Genomic DNA, 20230 nt, shown 5'->3' on the forward strand with positions numbered 1-20230 from the left:
TAAATGATGTGGCTCGGAATAACAGATTATACTAAGTAATTTTACCGTCTGTAGACCATACAGAGTGTGTTTATTAGCTCTCTCTAACCTCGGGTCCTGAATCAAATAAACTCTAATGTGTACTTGGCAGTTTACAGCTTTCTGAGCACTTTGGCATAAGTTATCTTGTTAGGTCCTCTCACAACATCACTGCGAGCTTGCCAATGGAGCTGTTAGCCCCAGTTTTGGAGGAGAAAATGGAGGCACAGAACAGTTAAATGACTTCCCCAAGATGGAAAAAGAACTTTCAAGTAATGTTTGGCCACCTCCTTGTGGTTTTACCTGCTCCCTGAATTTCTAGAACTGTCAGAACCACTCAGATATTTGGAGGCCCAAGTGCATAGCTCTGCAGGGCACTTACCAGGCTGTCGGCAAACGTTTTAAAGGGCCAAATGGTAAATATTTTAGACTTCACAGGCCATACAGTTTCTGTCACAGCTACACAGCTCTGCACTGTAGCTTGAAAGCAGCCGTAAATAATACATAAATGAATGGGGGTGACTGTCTTCCAGTAAAAGTTTATTTACAAAAACAGGTGGCTGGGCCCTCGTTTGCTGACCCCTGCTCTGAATGAAAGTCGTTCCAGTTGAGAATTAGCAAACACACTTTCTCCCAGCTGGCTTGTTTGGGAGTTTTTGCTTTGAGGCCACCAGAAGAGCTTCAGCTAGTGGTTGTTTTTCACTTCCAGATCCTGTCTCAGAAAGAAGAGTGGGAGAGCAGGCCTCGGTACCAACCCAGGAAAAAGCCACCTCACCTGGCAGGGCTACTGAAAAAAAGGCAAAGGATGACAGTCGGCGAGTGGTGAAGAGCGCTCAGGACCTGAGCGATGTTTCCATGGATGAAGTGGGCATTCCACTCCGGGTACGAATACTGACCTGGAAGTCCTTCCTAGGCTTCCTCTTAAGCCAGTGACAAGTGTACGCCCTGAGTGCATGTGGACCCCCGCCATGGGTTATAAAGGCCTCTTGGGGAGGGTCCTTACCACTGTCTGCTCTCCAAGCTTGCTGAGGGCCATAGAGCCTCCAGGAGCTGTGCTCCAGCCTCCTGAGCCCCACAAGCTTCTGGCTCAGCGTGCAGCAGCTTTTCCGAAAGCACACGCCAGGTGTCACCAAGTCTTGTGAAAAAAAGGGTTTTGTGGTCAAATGACGGTGGGGAAGAGCTGGACGGAACAAAGTCAGGGAGGTTTCTCTGCAGCAGAGCTGAGAGGCTTTGGGCATGTGAATCTTCCAGGGGAAAACGATGTGGGCAGTGTTCCCCAGTCTCCGTCATTATCATTTCATGGAGCACGCTCAGAAATTGTTAGTCCAGGGTCAGAGATCCCTGGGGAGTGTGCGGGGCTCAGGGTCCCTGATTATGGGTTCAGGAAGAAGTTCCCGTGGATGGGAGACAGCCTGTCATCCAGAATGAGGAGGAAGCTCTCAGGGAACCACAGAATGGATTCAGCCTGCCGAGGCCTCCAGGAGGGAGCAGATCATAGCAGCCCTGCTTCAGCTCTTCCCTGCTGGACAGGTGTGGCAGCCTCCTGCAGGCTAAGGAGTTCCCGGGAAGCCTGACTCTTTTTTTTTTTTTTTTTAAGATTTTATTTTTTCCTTTTTCTCCCCAAAGCCCCCCGGTACATAGTTGTGTATTCTTCGTTGTGGGTTCTTCTAGTTGTGGCATGTGGGACGCTGCCTCAGCGTGGTCTGATGAGCAGTGCCATGTCCGCGCCCAGGATTCGAACCAACGAAACACTGGGCCGCCTGCAGCGGAGCGCGCGAACTTAACCACTCGGCCACGGGGCCAGCCCCCCGGGAAGCCTGACTCTTGAAACTGGATTAGAGGGAATTCCATTCCTCTCCACGTGCCCACCAGAACACTGGCTGCCATATGTTTCTCTGTGATTTCCACTTGGCAAATGGACTGGTTTTTGTGTCCCTTTTGGGGAGGCCAATAGAAACTGCAGTGGGCTAAGCCTCAAAGGAACTATTGTCTGACCCTAAGTAATAATAAGTATATAATAATAATAATAATAACCAGAAAGAATTATTACTAATAGTAATCACAGCTACCATTTGCTGAGTGTGTCATCTCATTTAAACATCATTCCCTCGACAAGGTGGATGCAAATGTCATTTCCACTTTATAGATGAGGAAACAGAGACTCAGACGGGTTACAACTTGTAACGGAATAGTCTGACTCCCAAACCATTACCCATAACTATCATGTTAGGTGGCCCTCACACTCACCTCTCCAGCTCTGCAGCCTTGGGTGACTTTGACTTTATATGTCTCATTTCTTCGTCTATAAAGTAGGAGTGAGAATATCTGGTCTAACCACCTATCTGTCCCCTTGCTTGATTTATTTTTATCGGAAGAAAACAAGCAAACACAAACACCAGCCTAGTTCTGTGGTTGGGATGAAAACTCTCTTGCATTGGCTGCTGTAATGGGCTGTGTTTTAATGTGTGCGTTCTAAATCTGGCCCTGTGCGAGGTGATGTAGATACACTTCTACAGAAGTGTAGTGGGTGGGGCACAGCCTGGGAAGCAAATGTTCTTTGTCTCTTATGCTCTACTTCAATTTAGTCGTCTACTTATGGAGAGAGATTCTCTTTAAAAATGAAATTTTTAAAAATTACATAAGAATGGACACATTTCAAGTGGATCCTCCATCCACTGTTTTCAAAATCTGCATCCTTTTGGCCAAATATCACTCTGCAGATTTGGGTCTGAATCTCTTGGTTTGTTCTTTCTCACGAGTTTTGCATTTTAAAAAAAGGTTTAAGGGGGCCAGCCCGGTGGCCCAGTGGTTTAAGTTCGTACGCTCTGCTTTGGCGGCCCCGGGGGTTCACGGGTTTGGATCCTGGGCGTTGACCTAGCACCACTCATCAAGCCATGCTATGGCAGCATCCCACATAAAATAGAGGAAGATGGGCACAGATGTCAGCTCAGTGACAATCTTCCTCACACACACAAAAAGATTTAAATATGAGATTGCAAAGATGTTTAGAGTTACATGAGTTTGGACTTTAGATGTTGTCATTTTCCATTTTGATTTTCTAATCCTAGAAGTTCTGAAATGTACCGGGACTTTCATTTTATTTTACTCTTTGCTTTTGTTTTTCTCCAGAACACCGAGAGATCAAAAGACTGGTACAAGACTATGTTTAAACAGATCCACAAACTGAACAGAGGTACTGATTTTCATTTGTAGAAGCTGTGCTGTGCCCGTACGTTGACTGTGGTGGTGAGGACCTACACTCACTCCTCAGGATGCCGGAAGACGGCGCCCTGTCGCTTGCCTTCATTGGGCACCGGCCTGCTTGAGCCCAGCCATACGTCTTCAGAGCAGAGGAGGGAGGGAGCATTTGTGCGCCTGCCTCACATGTGGGATTTGAGGTCAGCTCTCAAGTCCTCCCTCCCAGATGTTGTGGGATGCAGCAGGCTGAGCCCAGCACTCTGCCTGTGCTTCAGCATCTCCCTGCCTGGGATGCGAGCAGCTCCAACTCCCACCTGCTTCCAGCTTTAGATGCATCTGCCCGTGTCAGCCCATGACTGCCTTGTAGGCAGAGCGAGTTGAGAAAGCACCGAAGTGGGAGTTAAAAACTGTTCTCACCTTGGGGACCAAGTACTCACGTGACCTTGGGCCACTTGTGTACCTTTCTGTGTTTGTCCCACTTCCGTTCCTCTGAGGGAAGTTGCAGGGTCCAAATGAGAGCAAATCTGCCTTGTGAAGTAGAATGCCATGGTGCACCTGTAAGGTGGTGGTAATGTGAAAAATTATCTTCCCCAGCTGGGAGCTAGCACTTGCCAGGTAGTCCTGAGAGTCAGTCAAGAGCTGACATACCAAAGCCAGTTCAAGATGGAAGAGAAGCACTTCCAAATCAGGGCCCCGCTGGGCTGTCAGCGGGTGATCCAGCATGGTGGGAGACTCCCAGGCCAGTGCTCGGGCAGGTCATGACTCCACCAGCTCCCATCCACCTGTGCCACCAGTCATCTGATAGGCAGGGATGCAGCTGCACCGTGGGAAGGGTACCACTCCTCCCAAGGGCAAAGCATCCTGTCTTTCCCTGTGGCCAAATCCAGTCTGGCCGCCTGGCACGGATGACACATTAAGGCAAAGCAAAAGCATTCTGGTTGGTGTTGGCCTAAGCCACAAATAACCAATCTCTCTGATTAGCTGTGGTTGCCAGCTAACATCACTGTTAATTAGCTCTTACAGTGTTCACAGTGAACCTGGCTGTGCCCCTCTTCAAACTGTTTCTAGATACTGAGGTGCTCTGTGTTGAGCGTTTCTGAGCCAAGAGTAAATACACCCTGGTTGGGTAAATGAGCTCAGTCACAGTGGTGATGCTAAATGCTGGGTCTCTGATTGGACAGTGTCAGTTCCACTGGTCACTTCCTAAAGCTGATATCCATTTCCTCCAGCAGTCTGTGTCTCTCTCACCTTTGGACCCAACTTTGGCAGCCCAGATGCCAAGACACCGTGAATATGTGAAAAATTGTGCCCCATAGACAGTGTTGGTCCTCTCATATGCTGAAGCTATCAACTTAGCCTAAATTTCAGGTTCTAAGTGAAACTACCTACCTTAATGGTAGGGAGGTGTTTGGAAAATTAAGAATCCACTTGTTTGCCTTGATGCTAATGTCAAATTTTGATTAAAAAATCATTTTATTATAACGTCTTCATTCCATATTACTTATTAGTATGCTTAATATTTTTTGCCTATAATAGGCAAAAACTTCATGTTTTGTGTTAAATGCCTCTTGCTTCCTGGAGCCTGTGTATATGTAATTCTTTGTCCTAGAAGAGAAATGATATTATGTCCTTAGATGTGTCTCAGTAATGCAGGCAAAAGGACTGGATTTTTTAAAGCAGTTTGAAGTTCTTTCATATCATCAGTGCAGCTTAGTATGTTCCAGAATTCAAGGAGCCTAAATTGTGTGTGGATTCCTGTTCGTTCATTCTCTCCATTTGTATCTTCCTCTATTCTCTCTCCCAAACCTGCTCCTCTGCCTAGACACTCCTGAAGAAAACCCTTATTTCCCTACGTACAAATTCCCTGAACTTCCTGAAATCCAGCAAAATTCTGAAGGTACCATAAACTTAGACAGTGTATCTGTTGTCCTAGCCTTAAATTAATTCTTATAGTTCCATTATAGGAATAAGATTTGGCTTTTAGATTTTGTTTTTTATAGTTGTTTTTGGTTGGTGAAAATTTAATTTCACTCATTTGCATGATGTGCTATATTAAAATAACTAAGTCCTTTCTAATTCATTAATCTATTTTTAAGTGTGCTGCCCGTGTGCTTTAATAACACTAAAATAGGTAATCAACCATTCGAAAGAGTCAGTTGGGGATTTGTCAGTTCCACCACTTCGTGGTGGATAGTTTCAAAATCCGCTGCTTTTCTCTGCTGCAGAGGACAATCCTTACACTCCTACCTACCAGTTTCCTGCATCTACTCCTAGTCCTAAATCTGAAGGTAATTAAAGGAAAATCTTGTGCCTCTTTGTAGCAGTGCTGTTCCTTTCTTTTTCACTTTGGGGTTTTTCCTGGTGGCTAAGGGCTGTCTCCCAATCATTTGCTTCCCTCTAACCTCGTGTTTGTGGTGTTGTCTTGCTCCTCGCTGACTGTGTAACTGGAGTCTATCTAGATGGTATTTTAATCCTATTCCCTTGGGATCTACATGATTAATGGGCTAGTCAGTGTAACTTAGTTATTATCCTCTGAACATGTGGAGTTCTGGGAAAAGCTGCCTGAACCTAGCTACCAAAGGCTTTGTATTTAGGGTGGTCCCATGGTGCTGGTGGCTGGGCGGTGACTCAGGGAAGCTGAGTCATTATGGCTGATGGGCAAGAGGTAGACATTCCAAGCTGTTAACAACAGAAAAATTACCCAGTTCCTATATGTGCAGCTGGCTTATCTCTGGGTCCCTGTTGTCATGGGCCCTCAGGGTGTATCTCTTTGGTGGGGAATTCCCAAAGAGGTATCTAGGTATGAGATTTAGTAATACTGGGGGAGGATATTTCTTTAAAATAAGGGCTTTGGCCAAGCTGGAAAACGTTTCATGAAAGAGCTGGCTAAGAATTTGGACCTGCTGGAGAGACAGCCACATTTGAGAGAGATTCTTTTCTAGGGCAAAAAGTCTAGGTGTCAAAGAAGATTCCAAAAGCTGAGTTAAGGGCAACAACCTGAGAATGATCCTAGTCCCAGGGATTGTCTGATCTTTGGATGAGTCACCCTGAGAGAGGGGAGTGGATGGAGTATGCAAGAGGAAGTTTCATTAAGTGCTCTTCTAGGATGAGATGTTGCCTGCTCTAACTTCATTCATTCAAGTGGTATTGAGCACTTGCCTGTGCCATGCACTGTCCTTGAAACTGAGGATAGTGCCTTGAATAAAACATGTCCTCTCTTCTCAAAAGTTCACATCTGGCAAGGAATTAGACAAGACCAATTCATTGTACTATGTCCAGTGTGGTGGCAATTGCAAGATCATGTGTCTAGAAGGCCATGGAAAAACCTTTCTGGCACACAGTAGGTCCTTGTTAAATAGCTGGAGAATGTTATGAGTGAAGGCTTTGGACCATCAAACCAGAGTTCTTTTTTAGGGACAAAGCCCTGTGCCACCACCTCTGTTCTTCTCTGCTATAATTAGCTCAGAAAAACCATTCCACACAGTCCTTCTCATCATCGGTAAAGTCATCCAGTTCGTCGTTCCCCAAACTTATACTGCTCACTTAACATGTATGAGATGACAGGCTGGGGTGTATTAGATACAGTTTTAGTTAAAATGCCATCTTTTGTTTTTGGACTCCCTGCTATGTGCTAGTCTTTGGTTTCCAACCATTTCATGCCTGTGTCCTATTTTGAATGAAAAGAAAAGTCTACCAAACAAACTCAGACTTAAAAATTAAAAGCCAATGACTTAATTTTAATTAGTGACCTCCTCACTGCAAATGAGAGTCTATTTGGTGTGAGATAACCTAGTGTTTTTTTTTTTGTTTGTTTTGGTGATTAAGATTGTCCCTGAGCTAACATCTCTGCCAGTCTTCCTCTATTTTTTGTATGTGGGACGACACCACAGCATGGCTTGATGAGCATTGTGTAGGTGGTCTGCAACTGGGATCCAAACCTGCCAACCCCAGGCCACCAAAGTGGAGTGCACGAACTTAACCACTATGCCACTGGGCCGGCCCTCTAACCTACTGTTTTTATCTTAGGGTGCTGATTCTAGCTAAAAGCGTTGCTTAAGAAACAACTGACTGAGTTGAATGAGGGAGAACTTTTTTCAGGGTAATTTTGACAAACTGCAGTTTTTGATTTGTACTTTATTTGGACTTACAAACCCAATTCACTCAATAAGATAGGATTCCTTTCTAAGGAAGATGATAAGCACAGAGCATGACTGAAGGCGTAGCATCCTTTTGACACGGGCAGAGGAAAGCCACCTAGAGACATCCTTTGGAGAAGAACAGTTGCTCCCATTGGCCTGGAAGAATGCCATAGGCCTGTCACGGGCAGTGCTATGGCTCCCGTTGTTAGCCTGCCTGTTGGTCTGAACGTAGGGTTTCGTGGTCTCACACCTAGAACTGCCATGTCGTCAGCTGCCACACCTAGCAACCCTGGTTGATGATGACGTCTGCTTCTTGGTACACATCAAGTCAGGCATAAGAGGGAATTAAGGTTATTTTGTCTACAGGCATAAACGGTAGAGGATGACATGATAACTTTTCACCTATAATTTAGGAAGCAGACCTTACTATTTTTTATTTTCAAAGACTGAAAAGGAAGAAGTAGTCTTAAGGGATAAAAGGGAAAAAATTAGATTGGACTTAAAAAATTCATAATAACCAGATGATTATACTTTAACACAAGTTTTTAAAAAGTCTTAAGTCTTTTTCCCTGGAGATCTTTTAAAAATAGGGTAGGTTCCATGACTTGCCCCTACTTCTGCCTAGATGACAGTGCCAGACGTAGATCACAGATGTATGCAATTAGATGAAAGCTTTGACAAAAGAGTGAAACGTTTGAGTTAGATCGCTTTAAAGAATTATTTTTATTTTAATGTTTTTTAAGTAATGGATTCTCTGACTTATGGTTTTGATGTCTGTGAGCTCGGGCAGGTCCTCCTCAGCCCTGTGCTCCCGATAGGTGCCCTGGGCTCTGTACCCCCTTCTTAAGGTGGGAAAGATGTATGCCTTTCAAAGAAAGATGTTAAAGATGGATTAGCACCCGAGGCTCTACCCACAGACTTTAATGAGCATTAAAAAATAGACAGCTTTACTGAGAAACGTGAGCCATCGTTCCAGAGTCTAGCCCCTGGGGAGGAGGAGACTGTTGTTGCTACTGGGTTTTGTTTTTTGTTTTGTTTTGTTTTGTTTGAATTCAGAATTTGAAACTAGAATTATTTGCAATAAACCTGTCAAAACCTAGCCTAAGGGTTGCTGCTGCCTCTGTCTAAATTCTATTTGTTGGTACAGCATAAAAAGACACATTTCTAAGTGTCTCAAAGCTGATTCTCCTCAATAGTAAAGGACTATGTGAAAATTTGCTTACCCTGGCTTAGCAACCTTCTTTTTTCCCCCTCTAGCTAACAGTGAAAAAGTAAACTTCTGGCCAGACTTTCAGAAGATAAATAGAATTACCATGTCTGAATCAATGAGATTTAAAATGAACTTTTAAGGAAACTTCTATAAATTTCGACGAGAATCAGTCACTTCCAGTCATTTTATAACCTCTGAGACTACTCTGTGGGACTGGAGCGATGTTGTGTATAGTTTGTTTCATGAGGTAGCTGGGAAGAATTGGGGCTAGGAAATTTGGGAAGAATTCAGTAGAATGAATTCAGGAGATTTATTTCCTGTAATTTCACTACATGCCCTGGTCGCTGGAAAGCTTATCAAAAATATAAATAATTTACCAGAAATTCTTTGGGAATAACTTTCAAGAAAGGCTAAGCAAGTGAGTTTTACTTTGTTTTTTAACTTTCCCTCGACGCACCCTCTCCTCCTCGTCATTCCTTCCTCTGACCCAAAGCTACTTGTCTGGGAGTTACCCTCCAATCTCTATCTTAAAGGCAAATGTCCTTTCTTGCATCTTAGATGCCACTAAGTCAAAAAGATTGTGGGGGTGGGGAGAGGGGATATTGATGGACACCAGCGCCTGCCCCACCCACCACTGCACCCAGACCATGGACGGGCTGCTGGGAGGAGTCCTCAGACATCCCGCCCACGGTTTCCTTCTGAAGCAGGAGCCAGAGGAACAAGCTGTGGAAAAAGAGCTTCAGAAATGCCACCGCTGCCTCTTCCCCTCCCCTTCTTTAGGAAACAGCAGGGTGGTGGCCAGCACCTCAGCAGCTCACAGTCAGAATCCTATTAATAATAATAATAGCATAGCCACTGCAATGACTATGCCGGGACTGCCATTTATGGAGCCCTACCAAATAAAAGGCTCCATGCTGAGGGCATCACAATTATTGTCTCATTTTCCTCCTCCCAGCAATCCCATGAGGTAAGTCTTCATTTTATCAATGAAGAGTGTGAGGCTCAGAAAGGTTAGGTAATATGTGCAAGATCGCACCTGAAGTGGCAGAGCCAGGATTCGAACGCAGCTCTGTGGGGCTCTCCAAACATGGGTTTTTACCTACTCTGTTCCACTGCTTTACTGATTCCTTTACCCTCCTGCCACACTGTGTGCCTCACTCCAGGCATCCAGCGTGGCCTGCTTCTGAGTCAGTCATGCTTCACTCGGCTAAGCCAGTGTCTCCTGGGATGGCGTCTGGGAATACGTAGTTAGGATAAGCTCCTTGAGTGATTTGACACATGGCCAGGATGGAGGATCACTGAGGAAAACCACCCTTCCCTGCCCTTCAGAAAGGGAAGAAGATACACGCCCAGTGCAGTTTTGGGGGTTTGGATATAGAATTAGAGCAGGGAATACAGATTCAAAAGGGCTACCCTTTCCACTCTGAACACTGCCAGATGATGTTGGCTCCCTTGACATGCTTGATGTCAAGAAACGGGGAGATATTTCCAAAGGGTGCCTCAGGATCAGCAAAAGCAGGCAACTGGTGTGTTACTTTGTGGTCTGTGGCCTGTCAGGACCCATTGGGCCATGTCAAGGTGAAGGCTATCAGCCAAAGGTGACATCCCAGAGACCAGTTTTCCCCTTGCTTTTGGATGCCTATTCCACCACTGTCAGGCTGGTGGTGGCCACTACCACCTCCTGGTGAAGTGACTGTAGGCATCCCTAGGAGGTGGTGACATGTCATAGTGGTCTGTCTCATTGAGCTGTTTCCTTATTCCTGGATGAGGATGCCCTAAGACAAGGATTTATGAGGCTGATTTTCCAGGCACATCTATATCTGGGTTAAAATAATCCTCGACTGGTCTTACAGGATTTCTAAGAATAGGCTTATTTTGCTTGAGTTCAAGCAAACAGTTCTATTGTGAAGGTGCCTGGCCAGGATCTGTGCCTCCTGCCCAAACTCCAGCGAGTCCTTCCCAGAGGAGGGGCTGAGCTGCTCGCAGTGGTCACCTTTGCTCTCCTAAGTAGAGCTGCCCGGAAGCTCTCTGCCTAGCAAGTACAAAAGTCTGACTGGCTGCAGGATAGTGGAGACAGTAGCAGTTACTCTGCTTCCACCTTCAAGGGCCAGGAATGCCACAGGAGATGAGGATGGTGAGTCTCTTTCCAGCTCTCCGGTCCTCCCAAACTTATGCTCCCTTCGCTCCTGTCCTGTGCCACCTCATTCTCTTCTACTCTTTCAGGTTCTATTTTTTCCCTGAATTTGTCTTCTATAGCTTCTCTATACCCTGTGTTGATCTTTTTTTCATCCCTTCAAATCCGATTGCCTTTAACCAGATCATAGACAGCTTTGAGATCTTTCCCCAAGCTCCCTAGACTATTCCTGAGCACCTTCAGCCTTTTCCCTTTTTGCTTCTTCTTCCTCTCCAGTCCCACCCAGACGTTGTACCCACTTCTGCATATGTCTCTCCTTTTCTTTGAATATTTTTGTTTGTGGGGTGGATGTATGTGTCTATCTTGACCCCTTTCTCCTTTCTCTTCCTAGGTGTGTGTGGGTGAAGCAGGAGAAGGAATTAAATTGAGCAGTGAAAAAAGATTGTGTTAAAAATAACTCGTTGATATTAGAAAAATAATTTTAAGTTTAAAGGCCTAAGGAATGCATAAAACTGAAACTTAATTGATATAGGCAAGTGATTATGCAAGTACTGCTTTTTGCCCACCATCCCATTTTAGTCAGTTGCATCTCTTTTATAGAACAACTGTTCTCAACGAGCACTTTCTCCAGTGTCTTTAAGATTGTTATAAATTCTCCCCAAAAAACCCCAGAAAAGGTCTTTTTTAGAAGTTCATTTAAAGTCTCTGTGGCTGAAAGGCAATTATGTGCCTCCTGGCAGTTTTAGGAGAGTAGCTGTCCCCAAATGGAGCCTCCAAGGACAGAGTGCCAAAGCCCAGAGGGGAACTGTTGGTGTGTAAACATCAGAGCTCAGCAGGGGCCTTTGGGACCCAAAAGTGAATTGTTCACCCTGAGTAAATCCCGCTTAGTGTTAGAGCTTCCTGGAAGTCCCTGGCTCAGGAGGTTCTGAGTGTTGCTGCCAAGATTTGGTGTTTGCTGTGCTGGGCTCTGAGGGGCACAATCCGCGTGTGGCTCCACCACGAGCAGGAGTCACAAGATCCCGGCTCAGCTGAGCCCATTATGGCACAGTTTTAAAGAACCCTACGAGAATACTGAAGGCAGGATTTCAGACACAGTGTCTGTGTTCGTAGATCACTTGAGAAATGTTTCGTTTCATGTGTCTTAGTTATGGTTAATCTCTCTCTCTCTTTCTCCCCCCTTCCCTAGTTTGACTAACTCTAGTGTATGGAGATGCAGAAGGTGATCCTTATCTTCAGTTTCTCCATTCACTGGTATTTGTAACTTCATACGCATCAACTGGTGTTTCTAACTTCAGGCCCATCTACCCTAGTGTGGACTCAGCATGCCAGGAGAGGTTTGCAAGGAGTAGCAAGTGGAAGATGTAGCAAGAGTGACGCAGTTTTACCCATTGTCCCTGGAGACCAGCGGGAGGCAAACTAAAAGTGTGGTGGGGTAACTTAGAAAACTTGCATAAGTGTCACCAGGGAGGGGGTGATGCAGAAAAATAGAGCAAAGGCTTCAAGGGCTGGGAGTCAGTCTGGCCAACAGGACAGTGCGTGACTTGAGTTTCAGAATAGCAGCCTCCCCTGCCTCTTCCGTGATAAAAATTGTAATGGAATAGCCACAGATTTTCCCAGGACTGGGCAGATGAGGCACAGTGATGATAGAACAAAACACCCCTCCCCATCACAGAGCTTAGAGGCAGCACAGGGAAATGGAGTCAGAAAGACCTCGAATCCATTTCTGCTTTGTCTCCTTCTCACTGTGTGGCTAAGGGCAAATTTTCTTAACCTCCCTGGGCCTTATTTCCTTGTCTGTAAAATGGAATATTTACATAGCTCCTGGAGTTTTTGCAAGGATTGAGTGAGATGGTATTAGTAAATTATCGGTTAACTGCTGTTATTTTTATTCACAAGTGTAGGTAAAATTTTCTTCTGTTAGATTAGCAAGACAAACATAAAATTGAATGTATACATCCCCTGGATGTTCAGATGAGTCCGTACAATTTCTTTACCCTTGAAAGTCCAATCAACTGAAGTGCACAGTGTCAGACTCAGATCCCGTGGACGCTGTGAGAAACGAAAAGCTTGTTTCCTCAGAGACGCCCAGGCCCTCCTTGGATGGGTGAGATTTATTTTTCTACCTGCACCACATAAGAGATAGCTTTAAGGATGTTCAGTAATTCAGACTTCTCTGTTGCCTTCACCTCTCATCTCTCCTACTTCCGCTTTTCAAAATACATAAATTGTTTAACTCCCCAAGCTGTGCTATTTTTTTCCCCATCTTATAAGAATGATTTCTCTTTTTCTTCTAACAAATTTTCTAGAATTCTGTGTTAGAAAGCTCTAGAGAGAAAATTTTTTTAAAGAGCTCAGGTTTTTTTTTTTTTAATCTTTGAATATTTAAATGTCATTTTCCTCCTCATTTCCTTCTTACCTCAAGAGCCAGGTAATAGTTAGAAATTAACTCTCACATCACCATCTACTGATAGGCTGTAATTTCTCCATGATTCAGGGATGCATAGGGTTTTGAGCTAAAATGCTAGGCTGGATTTTAAGCAGTACCTACGTTGGTTCCTAACTAAGCTAGTTTTTCATTTGGCAGGCACCATTTTTCCAATGAAATCCCTACAATCAAAGCTGATTTTTAGTTTTCTTTGACATGGTGGCATTTTATCAGTACAATAATCCGAAACTCTGTTTAGGAAAAAGAAAAAACAACAACAAGGCAACACAAAATTCTTCAGAACAGTACTTCAAAATATATATTTCTGGATGTCATTTTCTCTCTTCACTATTTTCAGAAGTTACATGAGCTTGCGTGCTCAGTGTGCAGCAGGGAAAGGCTTGGCTGTGTTGGTAGGAGAGCCTTAAGCCCTGTTCAACTTTGATATCCATTCTTATCCTTTAAAGCAAAAAGGGGGCGGGAGGGGAAAAGATAACTTGGTACTTAATGCTTTTATTGGATGGTGGAGATCTGGGGCAGATAAAAGTGGGGAGGGGAGAAGGAAGTAGGAAAGAGTGATAGTTAGAGAGGCTGTCTTTGAATAATACTTTACTCAAGTCATAGTTGTGCTAGCTTTATTTACGTTTCACAAAATATTCTGACTTTCACTGCTCTGAAACTTAAAATGATTTGCATAGTCATTAACGTATTATCTGAATTCAGGTGAGCAAGATATTAGAAAATAGGAAAGGCTGACTGTTTCAGCCTAGCTCTGGTTGGAGAAGTGCTTTGGAGGGATCATCGTGGATGTAGTGACTAAATATCCTGCCTTTTCAGGACAGTCCCAGCTTTAAAATCTGTTCCGTAAGTGTGCCTGTGGTCTCAGTTTTAGTTCAGTGCAGCTGCTTCCGTGGGGGGTTCAGATCTTGTCTCCACTCTGCCACTGAGAGCCCCAGTGCTTGGCTTATTTAGGGATGTGTGTCTCACCCTTGGAGAGCCATCTCACAACACAGGAACTCATGTGAGTTTGACTTGATCCAGAGTCACAATTTATACACTTCCCTCCCGGCAATACCTTTGCAGAACAAACCAGATAACCACATCTGCCACCGGTGTGTTGTGTTCCAAGGAGAGAAAGCTACTCAAGGAACCAGGTTGAAGTGGAATCAAAACAAATGGTTGAGGGTTTTCTTAGCTGCAGAACCTCTTTGTTAAATACTGTTGTGTGTGGATCCTTAGCATGTAAAACAGGTCACAGCTGAGCTGGGGAACTAGCAGCCACACCTCTGGGCCTCCCCATCCACCTAGTAGCAGGCCTTGGGGGAACTCAGCAGGCTAGACCAGAGATTCTAAGTGTGAGCATCCAGGGATCTGTCTCAGCCCTTGCTTCTGACTCAGCCAGGCTGGTGACCCTGTGTTCCAGCTTTGCTTGTGGAAGTTCTTTTGAGGAGGACCCTTGGCTATTTGTCCCCATGCTTTTCTTGGTGTCAGGTGGCAGTCATCCCCCAGGCATCATGAATGTACCTTCTGGACTGCAGGTCCTCTTTGGGTGGGAGGGCTCTACAAACCCAGCTCCTTTCAAATGTGGTTTGCCGTGGTGTAGCTTCCAGCGCTTGGCTCCTCCTCTCTCTGCTGGGCTCCCTGGTGTGGCTGGATGCCGGTGCAGGACGGTGGAAGTGGGGGACATGTCACTCGGTTCTCTCACTTGAGCTGGATTTCTCCTGATTGCATTTTGTTTTGTTCAATAGATGATGATTCAGATCTGTACTCTCCTCGATACTCCTTTTCTGAAGACAGTAAGTGACTTAGAATTTCCCGGTTGTGGGGGAGGAAGGGGCATTGCAGATGAGGGAAGACATCTTCCTGTTTTCAGTTTTCATCAGTTTTAAAAGTCTTCTGTACCCACTTTCTTTCTCCAGCAAAATCTCCCCTTTCTGTGCCTCGCTCAAAAAGTGAGATGAGCTACATTGATGGTGAGAAGGTAGTTAAGAGGTCGGCCACACTTCCCCTCCCGGCCCGCTCTTCCTCACTAAAATCAAGCCCAGAAAGGTAAGTGCTCCCTTGTCCACAATCAGCTCTGTGATTTTAGGCCCTCATACACAATCTACCAGTAATGTACAATCTCTCTCTGCTGGGTCAGACAGCATGGGACCCAGGAGTCAAGCCAACCTGATTTTGAATCCCTGCTCTGTCAACTATTAGTAGTGACTTACCCTTTCTGAGTCTCAGTGTCCTCATCTGTAAAATGGGATGAATTTTACATTCGTAGGGATGTTGCAAGGATAAGACAAGATAATACATATAACGTTTCTAGTGGTGCCTGGCTCATAGTATGGGCTTAATTAATGTTGACTATCTTACTTTTTACCTTTTCCAAGAGAAATCTTAGGTGTAAGATTTGTCATGTGTTTTTTTTTTTTTTTTTAAAGATTTTATTTTTTCCTTTTTCTCCCCAAAGCCCCCCAGTACATAGTTGTATATTCTTCGTTGTGGGTCCTTCTAGTTGTGGCATGTGGGACGCTGCCTCAGCGTGGTTTGATGAGCAGTGCCATGTCCGCGCCCAGGATTCGAACCAACGAAACACTGGGCCGCTTGCAGCGGAGCGCGCGAACTTAACCACTCGGCCACGGGGCCAGCCCCTTGTCATGTGTTTTTATACTCTGTGTGCATACTGATGGGGTCCACAGCAGAGAATATAATTTTAAAATGATGCCACACTTTTTAATATCTATTTATTCATGCAACACGTATTATTGGGATGTAAGGCTTGGACTGGTTCTAACGATGGCATTAGTCAGCTCTTAATGCCCACATCAAATGACCCAATTTTGTCTTAGTGAGTTCTTATGCCCTATGGAGCAACCTTCTTATGCCGTCTTGACGGGTATCCTATGTATCTTCCAGCCCCATCTTCCATCACTTCTCAGCACAAAAAAGGCTCTGGCCAAACTAAATTATTTCTTTTTCCCTTAAATACACACTCAGTTTCACACCTCTATACCTTTTCCATCTTTATAGACAAGTCAATGTTTTAAAAGTCCCATATGTGCATAAGTGGCATCTGCCTAAGGGTTTGATAATTATTTTGAAGGAAGGCTGAGCATGCCCATAAATTCTTTACAAGTGCATTCATCAAGCACCTACTGGGTGCACTCTGTGTGCAGATTGAACCAGAGGCTATGGAGGAATATAAGCATATATAAATCATTGTCCCTGCCTTCAAGAAGTTTATAGCCTTACAAGAAAAACTAAATCATGACAGTGCAAAATGCAGTAATGTACGTGCATAAAAAGTTAGCAGACCGTTACCAAGCATTCATGTGTCCTCTAGAACCCATAACTGGATCAGGTTAAGTATCTGTGCCATAGGCTGCAATTTTTGTGGTTACTGGGATGGGGTGTAGAATAGAGAAGAACACGGTTGTGATAGCAAGTAACATTTATTGAATGGTTACGATGGACCTGGTGCTCTGCTAAGTGATTTATGTGTACTGTCTCATTTAATCCTTGTTACAACAACCCCGGTTTTCAGATGAGGAAACTGAGGTAGCAAGAGGTCATGTGCTTGGCCCAGATCACCTCGTTGGCAAGTGCTGTAGCAGGGGTTGGAACCATAGCCGGCTGGCTCCAGGACCTGCATTCTCTCTCACTGCACTAGCATGAGTGGGAAGTAAAGGCATGTTTGGGGAATGATAAGCTCATGAGAGCAGAGCAAGGTGAAGGATTTTTCCAAACAAGCTTTGCTACTGCTGCTGCTCTCTCTTCTCTTTCTCTTCTCTCTGTCTCCTGGTGCCTGGTTGTGCACGCAGGACACCTCAGGCCTTTTGTGAAGGAAACAGAGATTTAGCTGGTTATTTTGAGAAGGAAACCAGCACAACTAAATGCTTCGTGCTGAGTCCGATTTTAGGCTTCAGATATAAAAATTCCTTTATTTGACTATAGTCGGCCAAAGTCAGACCGTGTCGGATGCCAATTTTCATGAAAATAGCTCTAATAGGATTTTCTTTCTACAGAAACGACTGGGAGCCCCCAGATAAGAAAGTGGATACAAGAAAATACCGTGCAGAGCCCAAAAGCATTTATGAATATCAGCCTGGCAAGTCCTCCGTTCTGACCAACGAAAAGATGGTAATGTGCATATTAAAGTTCTTTTGTCTCCCCCTGCCCGCGTTCTTTAATCCGGATGCATTGTGCACTTGGATTACATTCTTTTTCCCTTGAGATAGACTTGCTTTGTTTAGAAGACAATGAAAAAATGAAGTATTTTTACCGTTTTCGTTTTCGCAGGTGTTCATAAAATAAGTCCCAAGATTCTGCTTTGAAAGAATCCTCTTATCGTGGCTTTGTTGCTCTTTTTGTGCATGGTTTTAACTAATTTAAAATTTCTTACTAATGTCAAGATTGATTTTGCTGCTGTCTTTTTTTAAACATCTAACCATTAATTTATCAGGCTTGTTACTAACTGGATGAAAGTCAGGTGTTTTTTTAAAGTGACTCTTATTTGAACATGCATACATTTTGTGGAAGTTACTAGTGCATCATTAAGAGCTAAATAATTAATGTGATGTTATGACTTAGAAAAAAGCCCCAGACTGTTAGAATATGTCTTTTAGGTCTTCCTTTTTTGACAAGTGCAATATTGAGGACGAATTTCATATTCAATCTGGTTTCTGGTTCTCTGTGCAAGTTCACATCTCCAAGCAATTATAAGTGGGGAACATGGCCTGTACAGGTGTAGCAGACCACCCTGGAACAGCAGCTTCTTCTGTGAAACCGGGAAGAATTTTTGCAAACTGATTAGTTTCATATCTGCCAATCATGCTTCCTTTTACTTACCCTTCCTTAGAAAAAGCTGGTTCAGAATTCTGCTCATGGTTAAAGGGATTGTCGGAAGCTCCACACACACTGCAGGGCTCCAGCCGTGCCAGCAGGATGGAATTATCATGCTGGGGATTGGTTTTTATTAAAATGCTGTTACCACACTGAGTGCAGAATAAGTAGGCCTCTGAAATGCAAGTTCAAATTACTTTCCCTCCACCTCTTCTGCTCTACGTGTTTTTAAGGAATAATTGATTTGACTTTTACTAAAATAAAAATGTGACATCTTGAAAAGCACAAAGGGATAAGTAATTTTAATTAGGAGAAAAGGTCAACAGTTCACAGAAATGCTTTAGAGTTGTCATTCTTCAGCATTCACTGTGCACCACAGTTATTTTAAGCGGAAAGTTCAGAGAGGAGCAGAGAATTTTGCCTCTGACTCCACGCTTCATTGTAAGTTCTGTCCCTGTTGGGAGATGATAAACATGGAAGGTAACCTACCACACAGGCGTTCCTGGAAAGAAAGTCATGTGCTTTGGGTATATTCCTGACACTTGAAAACCAAGCTGGGGACGCATCATAACATGTTAATACATTTAAATGATTTCAGGGGCTCTGTAGGCCTTTGGGTGTTTTTCTTTTGGCAATGTTATTGTTCATAGATGGTCATTGCTTTTATTGAAGCCTTGCCTCTTTTCTTAATTTCTTTTTTGTTTCCTCCTCCTTTCCTTGTTTTCTAGTAATCTGACCAGTATTCAGAACTAGGGGGAAAAAAGAATAGTTTTGTTTTTCTCATTTGATACTGTGATGATTACAAGTATGCTCCATACCATAGTTCTTGGGATTGTTTATGTTGTTTATCCAAAACCCTGAAAAGTACCCCATAGTACCCCCATAGGGGGCCCTCTGTGGAGAGCTGTGGTGACCGTCCACATGGATTGAGGCAGCATGTGGGCGTTCCTACACAGGACACTCCCTGTGTTGTCCCAGGCCCTGGGCTGATCCAGGAATGGGACATAAACGCCAAAGGCGGGGCAGGGAGGAACATGACTGTCCAATTGTTTGATTTAGTGCCTTTCACTCTATTTAGCACTGTTCTTCCATTTTAGAAAGAAATTTCAGTCAAATCTCTATTTTTTCACAGTCTACTCTTCACAGTCATTGAATTAATCCTTTATTTTTGAATTTTTTTTCCTGCTCTTTTGGCCACATGAACAGAAAAGTTGGAATGTGAGTCTTGCCTTTTGGTATCCAATATCTGGTATGCCAGAATTTGAGGACACCCCCCACCCAACCACCACACACACACACACACACACACACACGCACACACGCGCACATGCTTTTTTGTTATTATTAACTGTGAATAAGTATGGTAACTAGTGACAGATGTAGAATCTAAATTTACTCTCAGAAATGCACAACTCCTTTTGGGGAAAAAAAAAATAACGCTTTTTTCCTAATTCGAGGTACTCATGTCTGCATTTTAAATTGTGACCTTGTAGACACATCTATTCTTTGTTTGCAGGAAGGGTTGAGTGGTAGACTGTGAAGGCCACCTTAGAGCTCATCTTGTCGCTGGAGTGAACGTCCCTGACAGATGAAACACTGTACTGCCTTCAAAATCCCCCTCAGGAGGTTTATAGCCATCATGACCTGTTCAGCTACTTGGCAAACTCATATGAAGTTCTTCGTAACTACGTGGCCCCCTCTTATCGTAGTATGAGTCCACGTTCTTCTCTTCAGGCCTCGGAATTGGAGATCTGTTAGTCAGACCCTCCTTTGTCAGAAATGGCCTTTTTCAGGCTTTCTTCTCTTTGCTTTCCTCCAGAGTCCCTTACAGAACTTTAGCTCAATTCAACAAATATATATATAATAATTTTATGTGTCAAGCCCTGGGTTAGATGTTGGGGTCCCTGCTCCCATAGGAATATAGTGGGAAGGTCAGATGTGAAAAGAGCAGTTACAGACACAATATATATTTCAAAGTATAAAACCAATTTGGTTTCTTCCCAGTTCATAGTCAGGTCACTTTGAATTCCTTCCCGGCTTTTCAAGTTTGTCACTTACCCTGCTTTAGCTTGGTATTATTTGCAAACTTAGTGGGTCTACCCCCTTCTCCTGGGGAATGTGAAAAGTGTAGTAGAATACAGTATAGATCAAAGACCACTGGACCAGGAAGTGGAAGATCTGGATTCTGAGTTCAAATTCTGACTCTGCCTTATGCCCTGGGGCAAGTCACTTAAGCTTTCTGAACCTCAGAGTTTTCATCTGTAAAACAGAATCTT

General features: G+C 44.0%; 1 protein-coding gene across 50 annotated transcripts in view; it reads left to right on the plus strand.

Annotated features, from left to right (window-relative positions):
• Positions 1-20230, plus strand: part of SORBS1 (sorbin and SH3 domain containing 1) — a 219134-nt gene that overhangs the window by 139680 nt on the left and 59224 nt on the right. For 27 of the 50 annotated variants that reach the window (XM_070486395.1, XM_044753470.2, XM_044753540.2 and 24 more), the window contains 5 exons: positions 728-900; positions 3148-3211; positions 14873-14920; positions 15044-15173; positions 17138-17252. In XM_070486395.1, coding sequence (XP_070342496.1) covers positions 728-900; positions 3148-3211; positions 14873-14920; positions 15044-15173; positions 17138-17252 — 530 coding nt within the window. Of the gene's footprint in view, positions 1-727; positions 901-3147; positions 3212-5038; positions 5114-5441; positions 5505-14872; positions 14921-15043; positions 15174-17137; positions 17253-20230 lie in introns of all 50 variants that reach the window. The other 23 variants (XM_070486372.1, XM_070486418.1, XM_070486497.1 and 20 more) reach the window with 2 other exon arrangements.

The sequence above is a fragment of the Equus asinus genome, chromosome 2, assembly GCF_041296235.1.
Source record: "Equus asinus isolate D_3611 breed Donkey chromosome 2, EquAss-T2T_v2, whole genome shotgun sequence".
NCBI classification, from domain to species: Eukaryota; Metazoa; Chordata; class Mammalia; order Perissodactyla; family Equidae; genus Equus; species Equus asinus.